Source organism: Porites lutea, chromosome 11 (genome assembly GCF_958299795.1).
Source record: "Porites lutea chromosome 11, jaPorLute2.1, whole genome shotgun sequence".
Taxonomy (NCBI): domain Eukaryota; kingdom Metazoa; phylum Cnidaria; class Anthozoa; order Scleractinia; family Poritidae; genus Porites; species Porites lutea.
Genome location: NC_133211.1, coordinates 23,060,853 through 23,077,605, shown reverse-complemented (window position 1 = coordinate 23,077,605; position 16,753 = coordinate 23,060,853). Strand labels below are relative to the sequence as shown.

At 38.8% G+C, this 16,753-nt stretch overlaps 1 protein-coding gene across 1 annotated transcript; it reads left to right on the top strand.

Annotated features, from left to right (window-relative positions):
* Positions 1 to 1,970: 1,970 nt before the first annotated feature.
* Positions 1,971 to 16,753, top strand: LOC140953340 (peroxidasin homolog). Its single transcript, XM_073402829.1, has 7 exons — positions 1,971 to 1,985; positions 4,274 to 4,859; positions 8,898 to 9,135; positions 9,881 to 10,065; positions 10,974 to 11,272; positions 14,849 to 15,429; positions 16,190 to 16,753. Exons 1-7 carry the CDS (start codon positions 1,972 to 1,974, stop codon positions 16,246 to 16,248), a joined length of 1,962 nt encoding a protein of 653 aa, XP_073258930.1. The 5' UTR covers position 1,971; the 3' UTR covers positions 16,249 to 16,753.

Genomic DNA, 16,753 nt, shown 5'->3' with positions numbered 1-16,753 from the left:
CTGAACTTCTTTCGACAACAAAAGTAAAGATTGTAGATGAAATGATGCAAAGTGCTTATTTATGTGTTGTTTTATATGTCAAGCACAAAAAAATTACCATTTCTTACGATCTTAACCTGATTTCTAATTCTTGGTAAACTCCAAATGGCGACTACTATTGCTGGTGACGTCACTGGCCTCCAGTAGCGCCACCACCCATAAAATATACCTCATCTTGTTGAAAAGATCAAAGGCTTTCCACTGAAGGCAAAATAGTTTTGACATACTACAAGATATCAAAAACTCTAATGAGGGTTTCCATCAACCCCCTCTTGTACCACTATGGGGGGTATAAGTTTGCGTGTACGTCCCAGGGTTAAAAATGTTAGGCAGTAAAATGGAACAATCAAAAAATAGCTGTAAGCCGATATCTTCAATGTAATAACGTCATCAATGATCAGAAAAAGTTTCGCAGGGCATTCAAACACACTTTTTTTTATCAAAGGGATTTAAATATTGGAACCAGATACCAGCTCTTCCTAGAGCCGGTATCACGGCAGAAGATATACCGCTCATTCGCTCATTCACTGTGTTTCCTTGTTATTTATCACTTTTTAGGCAGTTATAAGTACAACTGTGAATTGTGTTAGATGAATTTATTTGTTGTTAACTATCTACGAGAAACGTTTTAAAGCTAAGGTTAAATTTCATCTACTTGATAATCGTGAAATCGCCTGCAGGTAATTATTATCATTGCTGAATTGAATCGTGGATGACGATTATCCGGTGGCTTACAAAAAAAGAAACAAAATAACACGAAGCAAACAAACAAACAAACAAACGAACGTGCTGTCACAATTTAGATCGTCCATTATCGATGAAAATGAAATTGTTGTTTTGAGTTTTAATTGATGAGGAATTAAAGAATTTAACCATCCGGTACAAAAAGTTAAGCGGACCCTGATTTAGGCCCTGTTCATATGGAGAATCCTGCCTTGGGTAAAAGGGTCACAGAGCCCCCCCCCCCCCCCCCCCCCCATCCTCTTTTAGCCAAGTCATCTTTAGCGAGCGTTTGTATAAGAAAAAAGTTGACACTTTTGCCTGACCCGTCAGCGCACGCGCATGCCGCTGATTGTAAAACAGCGCTCAAGCATGCTTTGATTGTCTCGCTTCGACCGAGTTGACCAGGCAGCAGGGCGACTCGTGTATGTTTCCATGGAGATGCGTTGGCCCGGCTAGGAGGGTGACCCTATATTATCTCTTTAAATTCCCTCTTTTGTTCAGGGCAGGCGTCGGTATTACGTTTTTGGTTTAAAAATAATAATAAAATAGATATTGAACTAACATATTGCCCCTCGCGTGAGGCCGCTTTGAGGTTCGATTACTGAGAACAATGTGTGATGAAGAGTGTCTTTATCAGTCGTTGTGTCGGCTTTCATTATTAAACATTCAATATTGGGGACTTTATTTGAGCTAATGAGCCAAAAAGCAGCATAAAAAGAGCCTGCATCAACGTAGCCATCTGAATCATAGAAAGCAGTCGTCCCGTTACTGATCCATATCAGTAACAGTTTTCGGCAAGTTTTTTTTTCTTTTTTATCATTATTCAGCGACATCTTTTTACTCAACAAGTCTTCAGATACAAGAAACAGGTAACTTGTAACTGCAAAACAAACAAATAAACAAACAAAAAATAAGGTTTTAACTTTGAACGTCATGCAACGATTAATAGATATATCATTTTTCTTATTTAGGGAGCGTGTTTGTTTAAAATGTTTAAGATGTTATTTATTTCACAAGAATATCACAAAATTTATGTCTGTATGAACATCCAAAAGAGTAGAGTTTTTTAAAATTCATTTTAATTTAAAATTAATTTATCTTCAAAGGGTCAAACGAGTTTGTTATCTCTGCAGTCTTACAAAGTTAGATTAAATAATAAACCACTATTCCCTTTATTGCAGGTCGATAGCGCAGACCCTTGAAAAAAGGATGTGTTCCTCAAGGTAATTATAATTACGTAGAAATTTTCATTAAAAAAACTGATAACTTTTGAAAACAAGAAAATGAGATAATCCGCAATAAGAAAAGCTGCACCATGCCCGTTAGCGCTGACAACACGAGGTGATTTTTTTCTAATTACCTGAACGGACTCAAACAAGCCTTTTTACTAAGCGGCAACCACGACTGGATTTTTGCTACCTGTGATTTTTATATTTGGTGCCACGAATATCGGGAGCATGCATGAATTAAGTTTAACAAAGAAGTCGGCCATTGAGACTGTTATCTTTTCTTCAAAGCTTGGATGGTTCGTGGAAACACTTCGAAACTGTTTCGAACTTTGATTGTATGGCGAAGAATTAAACAGTTTGAGAGGCGTTTTTTTTCTGTTAAGCATTGAGGGGAAAGAAAGAAGGAGTGTGACGTCAGGTTACCATGGTAGCAACATCCCTTCATTTCAACAGCCTTTTCGGACAGAGCCGGCCATTTGCATTAACGAAGGATAGACGAAAAGTATATATGGTCTACCAATTTGACCCTGAGTGCAATCATGCACAGAAAAGTCATAATAAATGTTACGTTTTCGATTAAGAGATCCAGAAATTTTGCTACGGCATGGCAGCATGCATAACGTAACGACTTCTCTCTATCGCAGTCACTTTGGTTGAAATCAGTGCCATTTCAAGCCAGTAATGGCGCGCGGTCAATCAAACTTCTCAACTTCATGCATCATTTTTTTCCATTATTACTATTTTTACTATAATTGTCATCACTATTATATATCATCATTATTGTAATTATTACTGCTACTGCGTCGCTATGAGTTACAGGTTATTTAAGATATTTTTGTAGCGGGGCCTCCATTGCTATATAAATTGAAAACCTCGGATGCGAGAAAATTTGGCTATGACGTCAGCGTACGTACGTACTTCAGGAGAAAGGGACTAAGTAGACACGAATTCCTCCACCCCCCCCCCCCCCCCTCCCGGATGTTTGGTGGCTCTTAGGGGGTAGTGGAGGAAAAGGATTGTGCACTTTTCAACAAAATGGCTGCCACGGGTTTACCATGCCGTGGTTTTCAAGACCAAAGTTTTACATTTCAAGGAATATCTTCTTGAAGCGAAGCGATCTGCCATTTTCACGCAAGAGCGATCGCAAGAAGGGGAAAAGCGTGGTTTATTTACGCATGAGCAGAATAGTATTTGCAGCCAAAAACAGTTGAACGACATTGCGCATGAGCACACGATTATTTGTAAGCAGTTATTTGCAGGCCACGTGGTGGGCTCTCGGCCAATGAAAAGGAAGAAACATTTGCATCGAATGATAATTAGCTTTATTCCATTTTTAACCTCGAATTATAATGCATTTCTAGCATTCTGATTGGTTCGTTCAATCTCTAAGTTACCCTAGGATGACCGGACAGATACAAATTTTATAGCGCCGAAATAGAATGCATTTCTAAAGATCTTAAAGTACTCTGGGGAACCTAAAAGGAGTTTTCAGTGTATTTAGGAGGAACCCTTCGTTGGGTGCCCCTGACTAAATGACCTGCAGTCTTATATTCTCGGTGAATTTCCCCAAATCGAAAAATTCCAGCTAACCTAAACTATTATATGTCGATTAAGAATAGTCAAGCGATCCTGAAATGCTTCATAGATCTCAAGAATAGCGTTTGGTTTACGATGGGCTCAGAAGACGAAAGAGAGAATATAGGGACTGCCGGTCATTTATATAATAATGTTTTCAACACCTTGACCGGCAGTCAAGCTAAAAAAAGTTTTAAGTGTCACAAAACATGGTTTCGCTTTCTGCGCTTTCTGAGCCCAGCGTAAAGCAAACGCTATTTTTGCTCAGAGATCTATAAAGCATTTCAGGATCGCTTGACTTTTCTTAATCTACATATGATAGTCTGGTTTACCTGGATTTTTTCGATTTGTGAAATGTACTAAGAAAACAGGGCTGCCGGTCATTTAGTGTTTTGAAAACCTTGACCGGTTACTGGCCACATAGCCGCAGCGTTTCTGTATCACTGTATTTTAATTTTTTTTGTAATTTTTTCCCCATTCCTGACATGTTTCGCTGGCTCGCACTGTGCTCGTCTCCTAACTCGCTTTTATTGTAAAAACGAAAACGTTTAGACCATCTTAGTTTATACCGTTAAAGCCTAGATTCGTTCCTTTCAACACCTATACTGTATTCAATGAATTGAAAAAAGATAAACGGACATAACGACCAGAAGGCCTCTACTGGAAAAAAAAAAAGGAAATCTGAACCTACCTTCTTTCGTTTTCAGATTTCTTTTGGGTATTATTCTGATTATTGCCACTTTTGAATTGCGCCAAGCAGCGTCCTCTGCTATGTCCGCTGAACAAACGTTGGACGCATTTAAGCTAACAGACGGCTGCGACGCCCTCAAGGACCGGCTGCGATGTTTCCAGCATAAATATCGCACAATTGATGGAACATGCAACAATCTGTGTCGCATTGAGCAAGGAGCCGCTTTCACTCCGCTGCGGCGTTTTCTTCCTAGTGAGTATGCACCTGGAGAGCAACCTCGCAACGAATCAGTAACAGGCCATCCCCTTCCAAATACAAGGCGAGTAAGTGTGGCGGTATTTGAAGGTTCCGTTGGCAATGAAGTTGGCCTACCAGATTTTACTCACATGACGATGACCTGGGGTCAATTCATAGATCACGACGTCACCCTGACAGAGCTGACACCAAATGTAGAGTGCGGAAATAACACAGCACCGTGTGTTAACCAGGAAGGATGTATTGTAATCTCACTAGATGAACTTAATAGTTACGAGAGATTGAGATTTAACGCGAGCGCAAATTGTATTCCTCTCAGAAGGTCTTTCAGAAGAAAAGGTGAACAGGTGACCAAAATTATGGGACTTCAGTAAGAACAGTAGCTAAAGTAGTAGTTGATCAATGCGTGACTTCAGGCGTTTCGAAGGTGTTGGTCAATTTTCGTCTTTTAAGTTGCTCTCTCCCTAAAAGAGGACCACTCGATTTCGCGACAAAAAATAGTTTTCCTTTATTTGTTGTTGGTGAAGAGGCTTTCGTAGGCAGATACTTAAATCGCTATTTTTCTTTTTCTTAGCTCTGCTACAAGCCAAAAACGTATTGAATCCGACTAGGCCTCTCAGAGAGTGTTTTAAACAACCTCGTCCCCAGGACGCTCTTCCCTGGCCTCGGAGGTGGGGCGGGAAAAGGCCTTAGCATCGGCCGGCCAATCCGTCATTTTGATTGGCTGATTGATTTAGGTAATTCGTGTAAGAAAATGGCCAAATGGAAATAATTTAATATGCATTGTACCGATTTTGACATCGAAATGGCGGAAAGTGTGTCCACTCTGACACATTTTTGCAAGAAATCCAGTTTGCAGGCCGTGTGGTAGTTCTCAGCCGAAGTTATGCCTTTTCGTTAATTTTCTATGATAAATATTATTCCAAATCAATAGGACACCAACAGTACTTAACGGGATTCAAAACCGATCCACTAGTATTTTTGTCTTCGACAAAAATTACAATTCACTCAAAGGTGCACTGTCATCAAGATCTGTTCTCCAATCGAAAAACTATTCAGTTCAAAATGTCACATGATCGCGTGCTCCAAACGTGATCGCCTACGAAACTCCGTGACATTTCCTGATAGCGTGGTTTGTCACGTAATGTTATGGTCACGTGGCTACGTAACTCGTCGGCTGGCTAAAATTGTGATAAACTAAATAACTGAAAAAATACCCTGATTCAATAGGTTCTTCCACCTTAAATTGCACAAAACGCGGAAAACACCGAGGGATTTGTATTGGCCGGAGTCATTTTTTACGTTTTTTTTTTTCTTTTTTTAAAGTACCACTGAGCTTTAACCCTTCCTTTAAAACGTTTTCAGAAATCACGTAACCAGCGGGCCAACGAGGTGTAAGACTGTCTTAAGGTGCATTTTTGAAGCCTCTTATATCCGTTCTTTTCAAACCGCTTTGTCGTAATTAGCATTTTGACCTGTTATGTGTACAGTAATTGTGGATTTTTAAAGTTCACAGCATAAGGGATTAGAGAGGAGACCCACCAACCCTTTTGCCTCCACCCACCAGGTCGCAAATTGTAATTGGCAAAAAAATAATTTTTAGAGTGAAATTCTATTTCTTTTTTTCAAGTTTGTTACCCATAGAAGTGAAATCACATGTGCAACAGTTATGATTAGGAACTGGCTGGTGGGGTGGGGGGAAAGGCCGATGGGTATCTATTTCGGGTCTCTAATCCCTTAGCTGTCAACTTAGAATGTACAACATAAGAGGCCAAAATAGCTGGTACGACATAAATGTTTTCAAAGAACGGATGAAATAGTCTCTTAAAAATGCACCTACAAAAAGTCGTTCCGTTTGCATGAAGAGTATTTTAATGACTCTTGCATGTTGACATTCCGATCACGTAATTTTGCCGGACGTTCTAAAGGACAGACCCGGCCGTGGGTTTTCAGGTGATCGAGGCTCAATTTTATTCAGGTTTACGGAATTTTAGTGCCGTAATATGGATATAACTACCTTGTTTTTCTAAGTGTTTGGTATTGAGACACGAGTTTTTGTACAGTTTTTAATGTAAATGCATGTATGTTGACACAGTGATCAAAATACTGATGTCTCACCTAAAGTTTGGCAAAAGAGGGAACTGATTAGGCTCGTGACCGACTTGCAGTGAACCGAAAGTTATCCACTTTATCTGATTGTGTTCTTTCGCAGAAAACAGTCTAATCATCCCGATTTTGTCGCGATTGCACCAATATTACACGATGAAGCGAATATGACGTAACCCTTCTTCCAGTTCAAGTGGCTTTTAGTGTGACAAAATATCGAAAAATATATTTCAGTGAAGGAGCCCATTGATGGGCTCCTGTTTCAGTGTTATGTTATAGGATCTGATGGGCCATCTAAGCCCAAGAGTTAGAAAAATTGTAAAATTTTTAAGGGAATATTCTTGGGTGGTAGCCCTGATTGGGGTTTAGATGTTTTGGCAAGGGGCCGCATTCGTAAATATTTCCTTACAGTTAGTCTTCTTACAGAGTTCATTGCCGCTGTCCTCAAATCCTTTTAGAGGCCGGAGACGAATGCAAGTGTCAAAAGAGGCAATTTCATGGAACTTTGAACCTGCGGGAAAAAAAATATATGCAAATAGGCATAATGGCAGATTACAGTCTACTGTTGGTCGCAATCGCAGAAGATACCAGCAAGTCTGAGCCTATTTTTATACGAAACAAAAAAAAAGCTTAAAACTTTACTGTGATATGATGTTTTTACCAGATTTAGGTCGCAATATTTCAGGGTTTGGATTAAGCCTGCAAAATAGGAAGACTGAACCACTGTAACTTTAAAATATTTTTATCAAAGATATTTTTATTTAGCCTGTGAACTATCGAAGGTTAACTAAAATTATTATTTATGCAAAATATTTCCCCAATTCTGATTGGCTAAAAGCACACGCATAATTCACCATAACCAGTTACTGATGACCAAGTTTGGAAGAATATTGTGTTTACCGATGAAATGACGTCAAAAATGCAGCCCGCTACAGGTTAAGGCACCGTTAACCGAGAAGACCTGGGGACGAGATTGAGTTGTTTTCGTTGTGAAAACTAAAATGGCGGACACTTCACTCGTTTTAAGAGTAAAAACTACAGCTGGAACTAGGCGAAATAATGGCTAAAAGCAAGCCAAAAATAGCAAGAAGACAACTCGGAGGGCGACATCTGCTATTTGGAGAATATTTGCGGAACAGGACAAACCTAAACGTACAGCACTATCGAAGATAAACTTAACATCGATACAGGTAAGCAGTTTTAAACTAGAAATTATTTTGAATGAATAATAAAGCAATTAATGAATTCTGCTTTCGTAGGATATAAAGAATTAAGCAGATCTCGGAGGGTGTTATCCACCTAGGCCTTCGGCCTCTGTGGATAACACCCTCCTCGATCTGCTTAATTCTTCATATCCTACGGAAGCAGAATTCATTACTTGCTAAATAATTGAATCGAACAGATTTGTCCGGGCACTCGTTTTATTTGCAACGCCGTGACGGCCTCTCAAAATCCACCAATTTTAATCTTTCAAATACTCTCTGAGAGATCGAGGCGGACTCAATTCGTTTTTGGTTTGTAGTAGAGCTAAGAAAAAGAATTTGAAAACAAAATAAAATAGCGATTTTACTACTTGCCTACCAACAAAAAGTAAAGGAAAACTACTTTTTTGTCGCGAAAGCGAGTGGACCGCTTTTAGGGAGACAGCCACTTAAAAATTAAAAGAGAGTGAACAAACACCTGCATGGCTAATGACACAGAGTCAAATACAACTATTACTCTGACTGTTTAATAGCCTGCGCCGCAGACGAAACTAAACTGTGATTAGTCCGTCTGCGAAACAGCGCCGAAATCCTTGTTCTGGGCTGTCACCTCTGTACCTAGATATGAGTATGGGCCATGATTGACCTGTTTATAAAATGCCATTTATTGATTTGCCAATCAAGATGAAAGGAAATTCGGAACGCTCCACAAAGGCTCCTGAACAAGGATATCGGCCCTGCTTCGCAGACGTTACTAACCGAGGTATAATTAAGTCTGCAAAGCAGGCTACTTGTGTTTATCAGATTGTAACAAATATCACAACAGCAAGCGAAGTTTAATTAACCTCGAGGCTGCGACCATGAAAAAGGTGCCATTTTAAAGTAAAGGTGAATATTTGAGACTATTTGAAAATATTGATTTACAAGGTCATACCGGAGGTAAAAAAAAAAAAAAACTTTTCGATTTTTTTAGTAGGACCACTGCGCTAAAGAAATATCTCACTGCTATGTTTCCATTTTTGCATCATCATCATCGTATCCTCCTTAAATCATAATCATCACTACCTTTTATCTTAGATAAACGAGATAACAGCCTACATTGATGCTTCACAAGTGTACGGCTCAGATGAAGCTTTGGCAAAGAGGCTTCGAGATAAAAAAACAAAGCTGGGATTGTTGGATGTGAGACCTTACATAAACTCCGATGGCGAACCGATTCTTCCAGAAGCTGATGAGGAAGCTTTCTGCAGATCAAATGATACTGAAGCAAGTCCTTGCTTTCTTGCTGGCGATATTCGAGTGAACGAAAATCACGGTAATTGATTTGATTGATTGATTGATTGATTGATTGACTGATTCATTCATTTACATTCATTCATTCATTCATTCATTCATCATGCCAACCAAAATTAGTATCATGTTACTACTGTTAGGATCGTCAGAAAACATGTTGTCGACAAATATATTATTAATTGCCAAAAAAACAACGCAAAAAATCTAACAAAACGAAACAAAACAAACAAACAAACAAAAAAAAACAAGCATACAGCTGCATACCAACGGGTAGATGGAGGGAAGAGCCCGGGACGAAGAGAGCAAACAATTTAATAAAGCTGATAAGACGAATTTCAGTTAGAAGTATTCTTAAACTTTAAGTTTCAAAACTATTTAAAAAGTAGTATGTGCCCTTTTTCCTGTTGGTTAATTATTAAAATGGGTTTGTAAGTTAAGCGTTTATTCTGTATTAATTAATATTATATTTTGAAACGCCAGTCATCCACTAACACTTGTCTATGATAGCTAGAAATATATAGTTTCCAATGCATATTACGACTTGCACTACAGTTACATAAAAATTTCAATGAAGAAAATTCGTTGTAACATCCACTTAATTCAGTTCTTCGTAATTCTCAATTATCTCTTGCTACATATATATTTTCCCTTTATAAACTCGTTTTCAAGTTTGCAAAGGCCAAGATTTACAGACTGAGATGGTTTTACTGTAGTGAATGTAGAAAAGGAAATTAAGAGAGAATTTTTCACTTCCACTTTTTTGATAGCTTTGATGGCCATGCATACCATATGGGTACGTGAGCACAATCGTATCGCAAGGTTTCTGCACTTGTTGAATCCTCATTGGGGCGACGAAAGGCTATATCAAGAGGCACGAAAAATCGTTGGCGCGGAGATTCAACACATCACCTACAATGAGTGGCTGGCAGTTATTTTCCCAAGTAAAGAACTGGTAAGACCTTGGATGCATGCACGTATATAAGAGATGGGTGAAGGCATTAATTTGCATAGCATTACACTAGTAATTACCATAATGAAATTGGTTCAAAACGTAATATCAACTTTAAACCCTCCAGTAAGGAGGACAACTTTGTCGGGATAAACAAAGACAAAAGATTTTGAAACAGGGACGACAAAAACCTCCCGCGGCAGTAACAAGTTAACTTTTAAATTATGCAGAGCCGGATTCAGGATGAATAAAAAATTCTTTGCAAGTTACAGAGTAGAATACGTACAGGGTAGATTAGCGAATAGTACGTAATAAATAACCTGTATATAGCCAATAGCCAATGACCAGTAATCTATTCACGTTCTGATTTACTTCTGAGAAGAAAATGCAAATTGGTCCTTTACACTGTTTTTTGTTTCGGGAATCTTTTTAAAAAGTTCTTACATAGGAAACTAGACAAACCATTCGTTTTCCAATCGCAAGCGAAGAAGACTTGCTACAAATCGTTAGTTTATAAAACCCGATACAGATAAAAAAAGTTTTAAGAGATTAAAAAAAAAGTGTATGCAAGACAATAATTCTGATGTCAAGTCTATTTAGAATCAGTGCATTATTTATAGCTGTAGTTTTCTTTAAACAAGTTAGGTGCTTTTTTTCTTTTTTTATCCTTTTTTTTTTCTTTTCTAAAAGTAAAACCAGTTTTATGTACAAAACTGTATGAAACTTTTTATAACTTAAGCTTAATACGTATTTTGAATTGAAAATCACACCGTACATGCGTTTTAAGGAGCCCACCTTCGATATTTCAAAATTTTCTGCTATAATTATTCCTCAGCCTTGCTTGTAGCCAGCCGTTGAGGAAAAACAACCGAATAACTTTAACATCATTTGGGTCTATAATTCTGTTTCAGCGAAGGAAACAAGGGATTTTATTGGAGCCTAAAGGGAAATTCTTTAAGGGATACAATGTGTCAGTTGATGCACAGTGTACCAACGCCTTCTCTACAGCTGCTCTTAGAATGGGCCATTCTCTTATCCGCGATACTTTCGTTCTTTTGGGTACCAACTTTGCCAGGTCACAATTTGATGAACCTAATGAATTGCAAGTAAAGGACTTCTTCAACCCCGATCGATTTTACCAGGCGGGAGACAACGCATATGGAGGAATTCTCCTAGGGCTGTTTAGAGTTTTTGCTCGAAATGTTGATCGGTAAGTTGATCATTAGTAATTGATGAAGATAAATCAGCAGTAGTCAGGCAGTTGTGAGTGCGTTCAAATGTTTGACATTGGAATTGAGGTTGTAGATAAATGTCACTCCAAGATAAAAAAATGCCCATTGACCTCCACTAGGTCAACAACTAGGGTGCGTACCATTAACATAAATCACCTCGGTGGAAATCTTGAGCATTAACGTAAAACTATAACATTTGACGTGGTGGAAGAACGAACGCCCGCTTAGGCAAAGTATGTTCAAATCAGTTCAGCAGCTGGATGGAGTAAAAAGAGAGGAAAAATTGCGTCACGCCGAATCACACACAGCCCATATTTTCTGAAGCTTCCCAAAACGGAGTGACGAGAACCATTTGATTTTCCTACTGGAATTTCCAGTACCCTAGATTCCACTAGAGTTTACTCGTGGAATACCTCATTCTTTACGTCTTGACTCGAGTCAAGCACGCTACACATCGTGATTTATCACGTGTTAAGTCTTCCGTCAATAGAAATGAGGGATTTCAGTGGAATATTCTTGTTGTCAGTGGAATCTTGTCTCGAATATTGGACGTTACCTTCCAAAAGTGGAGAATTTTGTACGATTTAACGAAGTATAAAAGCCAAGTTTTCATCTAAGGCTGAAAGGTTGTTTTTCTCTTTGATAGTATTGAGCGATGAATTAAAATAGCTGTTATGCAAGTAATATTATATTTTCACTTCCTTAATGATTTGAACACACTGAAAACAACACAGCGTATAAAATCTGACAACTCTAACAGTCGCGCCGCAGAAATGGCAGGTAATCCAGGCTATAATACTCTGTATGATCTTAAGTTACAATATTTATATACTGTGATTTCTCTCTGTCGCCTTTCCTAGGAAATTTGCTAAAGTACCGTGCCAAACTGATAAAAAACGTTGTTTCTTCCTGCCGCGTGTTCATACCCAGGCTTGTCGCGTGTTAAGTTAAGGTGGCCTTCTCCTGACGTCAAACGCATTGCATTACACAGTAATTTCCAAGGAGTTATAATAACTCCTCTAGTGTGGTTAATTTAACTCCTTACAGGGGGTTTATTTTTGGGGGAGTTATTTCAACTCCAAAAAGGAGTTAAAAGAACTCTTTTTCAGGAGTAAAAATGACCCCAGATATTGAGGAGATAAAATAATCCACAAAAAGGAGTTATCCTGTACCTAAAATTTTCACTCCAATTTTAGAGTTAAAGTAACTCCCGAAATAGTAAAAACAACCCATGTAAGGAGTAAAAAAAACCCATTTTCGGAGTTATTTTAACTCCAGACTAGGGGTAAAAAGAAATGTTTTTCAGGAGTAAAAATGACCCCAAATTTGGAGTTAAATTAGGAGTTAAAGTAACCCCAAAAAGGGGTTATCCTGTACCTAAAATGTTTACTTCCTTTTTGGAATTATAATAAATCCTTAAAAATTACTGTGACTATAACATTGGCATTTTCTTTCTCGTTAATACAAATTATATTGTATAGCTTTTTGAAAAAAGTTTCCTTGTTGAACCTCAAACATTTTTTATAAGTGTTTTCCGTCACCACAATGGTATGGTCATGATAATGTTAATGATGGTAATGGATGGTATAATTTAACATCATTACCGTCGAATCTCCACCAACGACCACTTCCCTACAACGACCACCTCTCTAAAACGGCCACTTTTTTGGAGGATAATCCTCACTTATATATTTACTCTTGTTTAAATCTCTCTACAATGGGTCTCCTCTACAACGACCACTTTCTTCAGTCCCCATGGTGGCCATTTTGGAGAGGTTCAACCGTGTATATTGTGTTCTTGGAGTATCGCAAAAGAAGATTGTAGGGGGTGGGGGGGGGGGGGGTGAGTTAATTCAACGTTCACACAAATAAGAAATGGCAACTCAGTAATGAAAAACGGCGCAGCCGTATAAGAACATGCAAATTGTGGTATATCAAGAGACTATAAAGGGGACAGAGAGGGCATCCCCCATATACACCCTATTCCATAGGTAATTCGTCTCGAGTTATTTTTAGAATCGGGATAAAGTTACCTCGCGCGAGGCGTGGATGTTGCGTGGAGGTTTCGCATGACCAAACGCCGTGCAAAACATGTCGGGCGAGAGGCAATGAAAGCGTAAAAAGATCGAGAGCATTCCTGAATATTGAAGCGAAATGAGTCGGCGCTCACCTGGGAAAAAGGAATCGCTGGACTCTTTGACAACCCGTGAAATCAGTTTAACTCGAAGTTGTCGTAACCTCAGTGCTTTAATAAAATGAGAAATTTCGCCGGTCTATTGAAACCGGTCGTTAGTACAATTTGGGGAGTTTAAGATCCAACGACGCGGACGACAACTAGAACGTCAAAAAAACAATTAGCAAAACAACAACTTTGCACGTGCAACACACTTTTTTGTTCATTTCTTTCCCGTTTTTGCACGACTACGACGTGAAAATGTCTAATTTCGCGTTTTATGGAGGACGTAAATAAGCAACGGCGAAATTTTATTTCTCTTCCTGAGCTTGAATATGGTCCTTAGAAATTCAGCTTTAGGAGGGTTCGCCTACAATTGACAAAGTAAGTGGGTAGGAATAATCGCTATAAAGACTGAAAAAAATAACCATCAAACCAGAAATTGCTCTCTTCAAACTGTAAATTATAAATGATCCTGAGAGAATATTCAGTGTGTTAAGGATTTCCCTGCTCTACTGTTAGCTCTATACAAGAGAGGAAGGGCGATTCTTTTTTAATTTCGGTTTCGCTGACACAGCTTTCGCAGAAATCTCGCTGTAGTCGTTTTCGTCGACAAAAGGAATAGCAAAATCGCTCTCCGCGTCTTCCCCCATTTTGTTCTGCGTCATTTCGTGAAGGACGCGTGGCTCTCAGCGTGGGTCATCCACGCGGAACACATTCGCGCTATGTGATTGGCTGTTGTCTAATCCCCCTTGAGATCAGTGGTGTTAAAAATAACTCGAGACAAATTACCTTTGGAATAGGGTGTATATGGGGGATGCCCTCTCTGTCCCCTTCATAGTCTCTTGGGTATATCCATTTCCTTTGTTACATGCATACACTGTTTATAGGTAGCCATTGCAACTCCTAAAGGAGGATCATAATGTTATCCCTTTATCAAGATCGCTCCTTATAAATAACCCACCCTGCCCAGGAAAGGTTGGCCACACCACCCGGGTCGACGTCCCCTACTCATTTCGAACAGTGGCGTGGGTTCTTTTTAATTACTTCCCCCAAGAACCAGATAAAAAGTGAAAGTACTGTGTGACGGGACCTACATTTTTCGTCCTTATCCGAGAAGACTAGAAAGTCTAACCGTCACAGATATCATTACAAATGAAGTGCTCTCTTTTCAGTTATTTAATAAAAGACCCTGAGGGTTGATCCGGCCGGGGTTTCAATCCGCGACATCCCGCTCAGCAGACTGGCGCTCTTTCAACTGAGCTAACCGGGCGGCTCTTTCTCCCCCTAAATAACTGAAATATCCGTGATCACTTTTTGTTTGCTTTTTATCTTGGTTCATTCTTTTTGCCATGTCATGATTTTTTTTTTTTTTTTTTAGACGTTTCGACCCAGCAATAAGAGAACGGCTTATAATTGAAGGAGAACCGCCTAATGGTATTGTTGGTGATCTAACAGCAATTAACATGATACGCGGCAGAGATCATGGCTTACCAGGCTACGTCAAGTTCCGAGAAGCTTGCGGGGGAAATCCAGCCCTTAATTTTGAAGATATCACTGATACTATTCCTAGAGCTCAAGTAGATAGACTTAAAAGATCTGGTGTTTACAAAAATGTGGCCGACATTGATCTTTTCGCGGGTGCCATGAGCGAGAACGCCCAAACAGGAAGTGCGCTTGGTTTCACCTTTACATGCCTTGTAGGTCGGCAATTCAAAGATTTCCGTCATGGCGATCGCTTTTGGTATGAGAGAGATGATCACCAGACCGGGTTTACCATCGAACAACTTGACCAAATACGACACTCGACCCTTGCCAAAGTTATCTGTGATAATGCCGATGGTGTGCCTCGCGTTAATCCATGGGTTTTCCTACACATAAACATACATGTGCCCGGCGTCGACAATAGTGTAGTCGACTGCGGTGATCTACCCTTTATGGACTTGACTGTCTTTAAAGAAGGTGAGTAATGCCATCATTTTATCGTTTGCTGTATATGTGTCTTTAAGGGACTTGAACGATGTAACATAACCAGCGGCTGTATAATTGCCCAATCTGCAGTGGGCGCCAGTGAGTCCAGGTTTCTTAGTGATTAATTTGAGCAAACACAAGAATGTAAAGTGATCAAATGGTAGATACTGGGTCCAATTTCAACATCCATTACTTGCAGATTTTTCTTTCTTTAATCTTTTTTTTTTTTGTCAATTAATTGCATCTTTATACACACAGATCAAATTTTATATCACAAACATGACATCAGTGTACCATTAAAGAATATCATTGTGTTAGCCAACTTATCAGACACCTAGCTAAGTATTATTCGCTTTATGCGTATGTTTAGAGAAAAAAATATGTAATTATACAATTTAAATTTGGGATCGCCTTTAGAAAACAGAAAACTGCTTGGGGTTTGTGATGTGCCTAAAGTAGTTAACTGAGACGTCCCCGATCCACTGCGGTTGAGAAAAGCAGCCGGCCTGACTCGGCATCTAATACTAGCTAAGCAATATGCTCATTAAGACAATAGTCTGTACACATGCAAGGACTTTAAAAAAAGGACTTGAGAAGTGGAAATATCTAGTGCATAAACCTCTCTCAGGACCTCAGTAGCCTTTTTTTTTTCTTGAAGGAAACCAAAAATATTTATCTTTTAAGAAGGTATCTTATTTGTGGGTTATAAATAAGCCTTTCTATTTTGTTTCTATCTTCTCGTTTTTTATAGAACCTATCGAGGAGTCCAGTGCTGAAGGAGAAGAAGGTGGTATGTCCGTTGGTGCTTGAACCGTTGTCTAGTTCCTTGGATTAAATCTTAGTTAAAAGTATGGCGAAATATTTTCCAACTTATTGTTGCAGTTAATTATTGGTTCACATTAAAGTGCTGAGCTGAATTTCCCTTAATATTATTTACTTCGTAAAAAGTTACTCGTACATGTAGGGCTGGATTTGACGCAATATTTAATTATAATTTGTTGTTTTTAATATCTGCTTAATTGTTTTGGAGCGAGATCAATACTTCGAATTTCATGCATTTGATATTCAGATGGAGATTTAGGTTAAAATCGTGAAGACACTAACGCATGCATCTTAACCAAATCAATAGGGGAAAATGTTCAAAGCATTAATTTTTAATTTTTAATGCAATTTTCAAGCCCTCTTCAAGCTGGTGAGATTTTTTCAATCTCAGTTCATGTTTTTGAGACTGACATTGACATGTTACAAAAGGAAGAACCAGCTTTGCCAGCCTCGCTATTTAAGCACAAAATTGTAAAATGGACTAGTGCATTCT

What these genes read in the sequence shown, in the direction of transcription:
- LOC140953340 (XM_073402829.1), top strand. An exon ending in TCGAGTGAACGAAAATCACG is followed by an intron (nt 9,136 to 9,880) that starts GTAATTGATTTG and finishes CTTTTTTGATAG; the next exon opens with CTTTGATGGCCATGCATACC. An exon ending in TTTGCTCGAAATGTTGATCG is followed by an intron (nt 11,273 to 14,848) that starts GTAAGTTGATCA and finishes TTTTTTTTTTAG; the next exon opens with ACGTTTCGACCCAGCAATAA.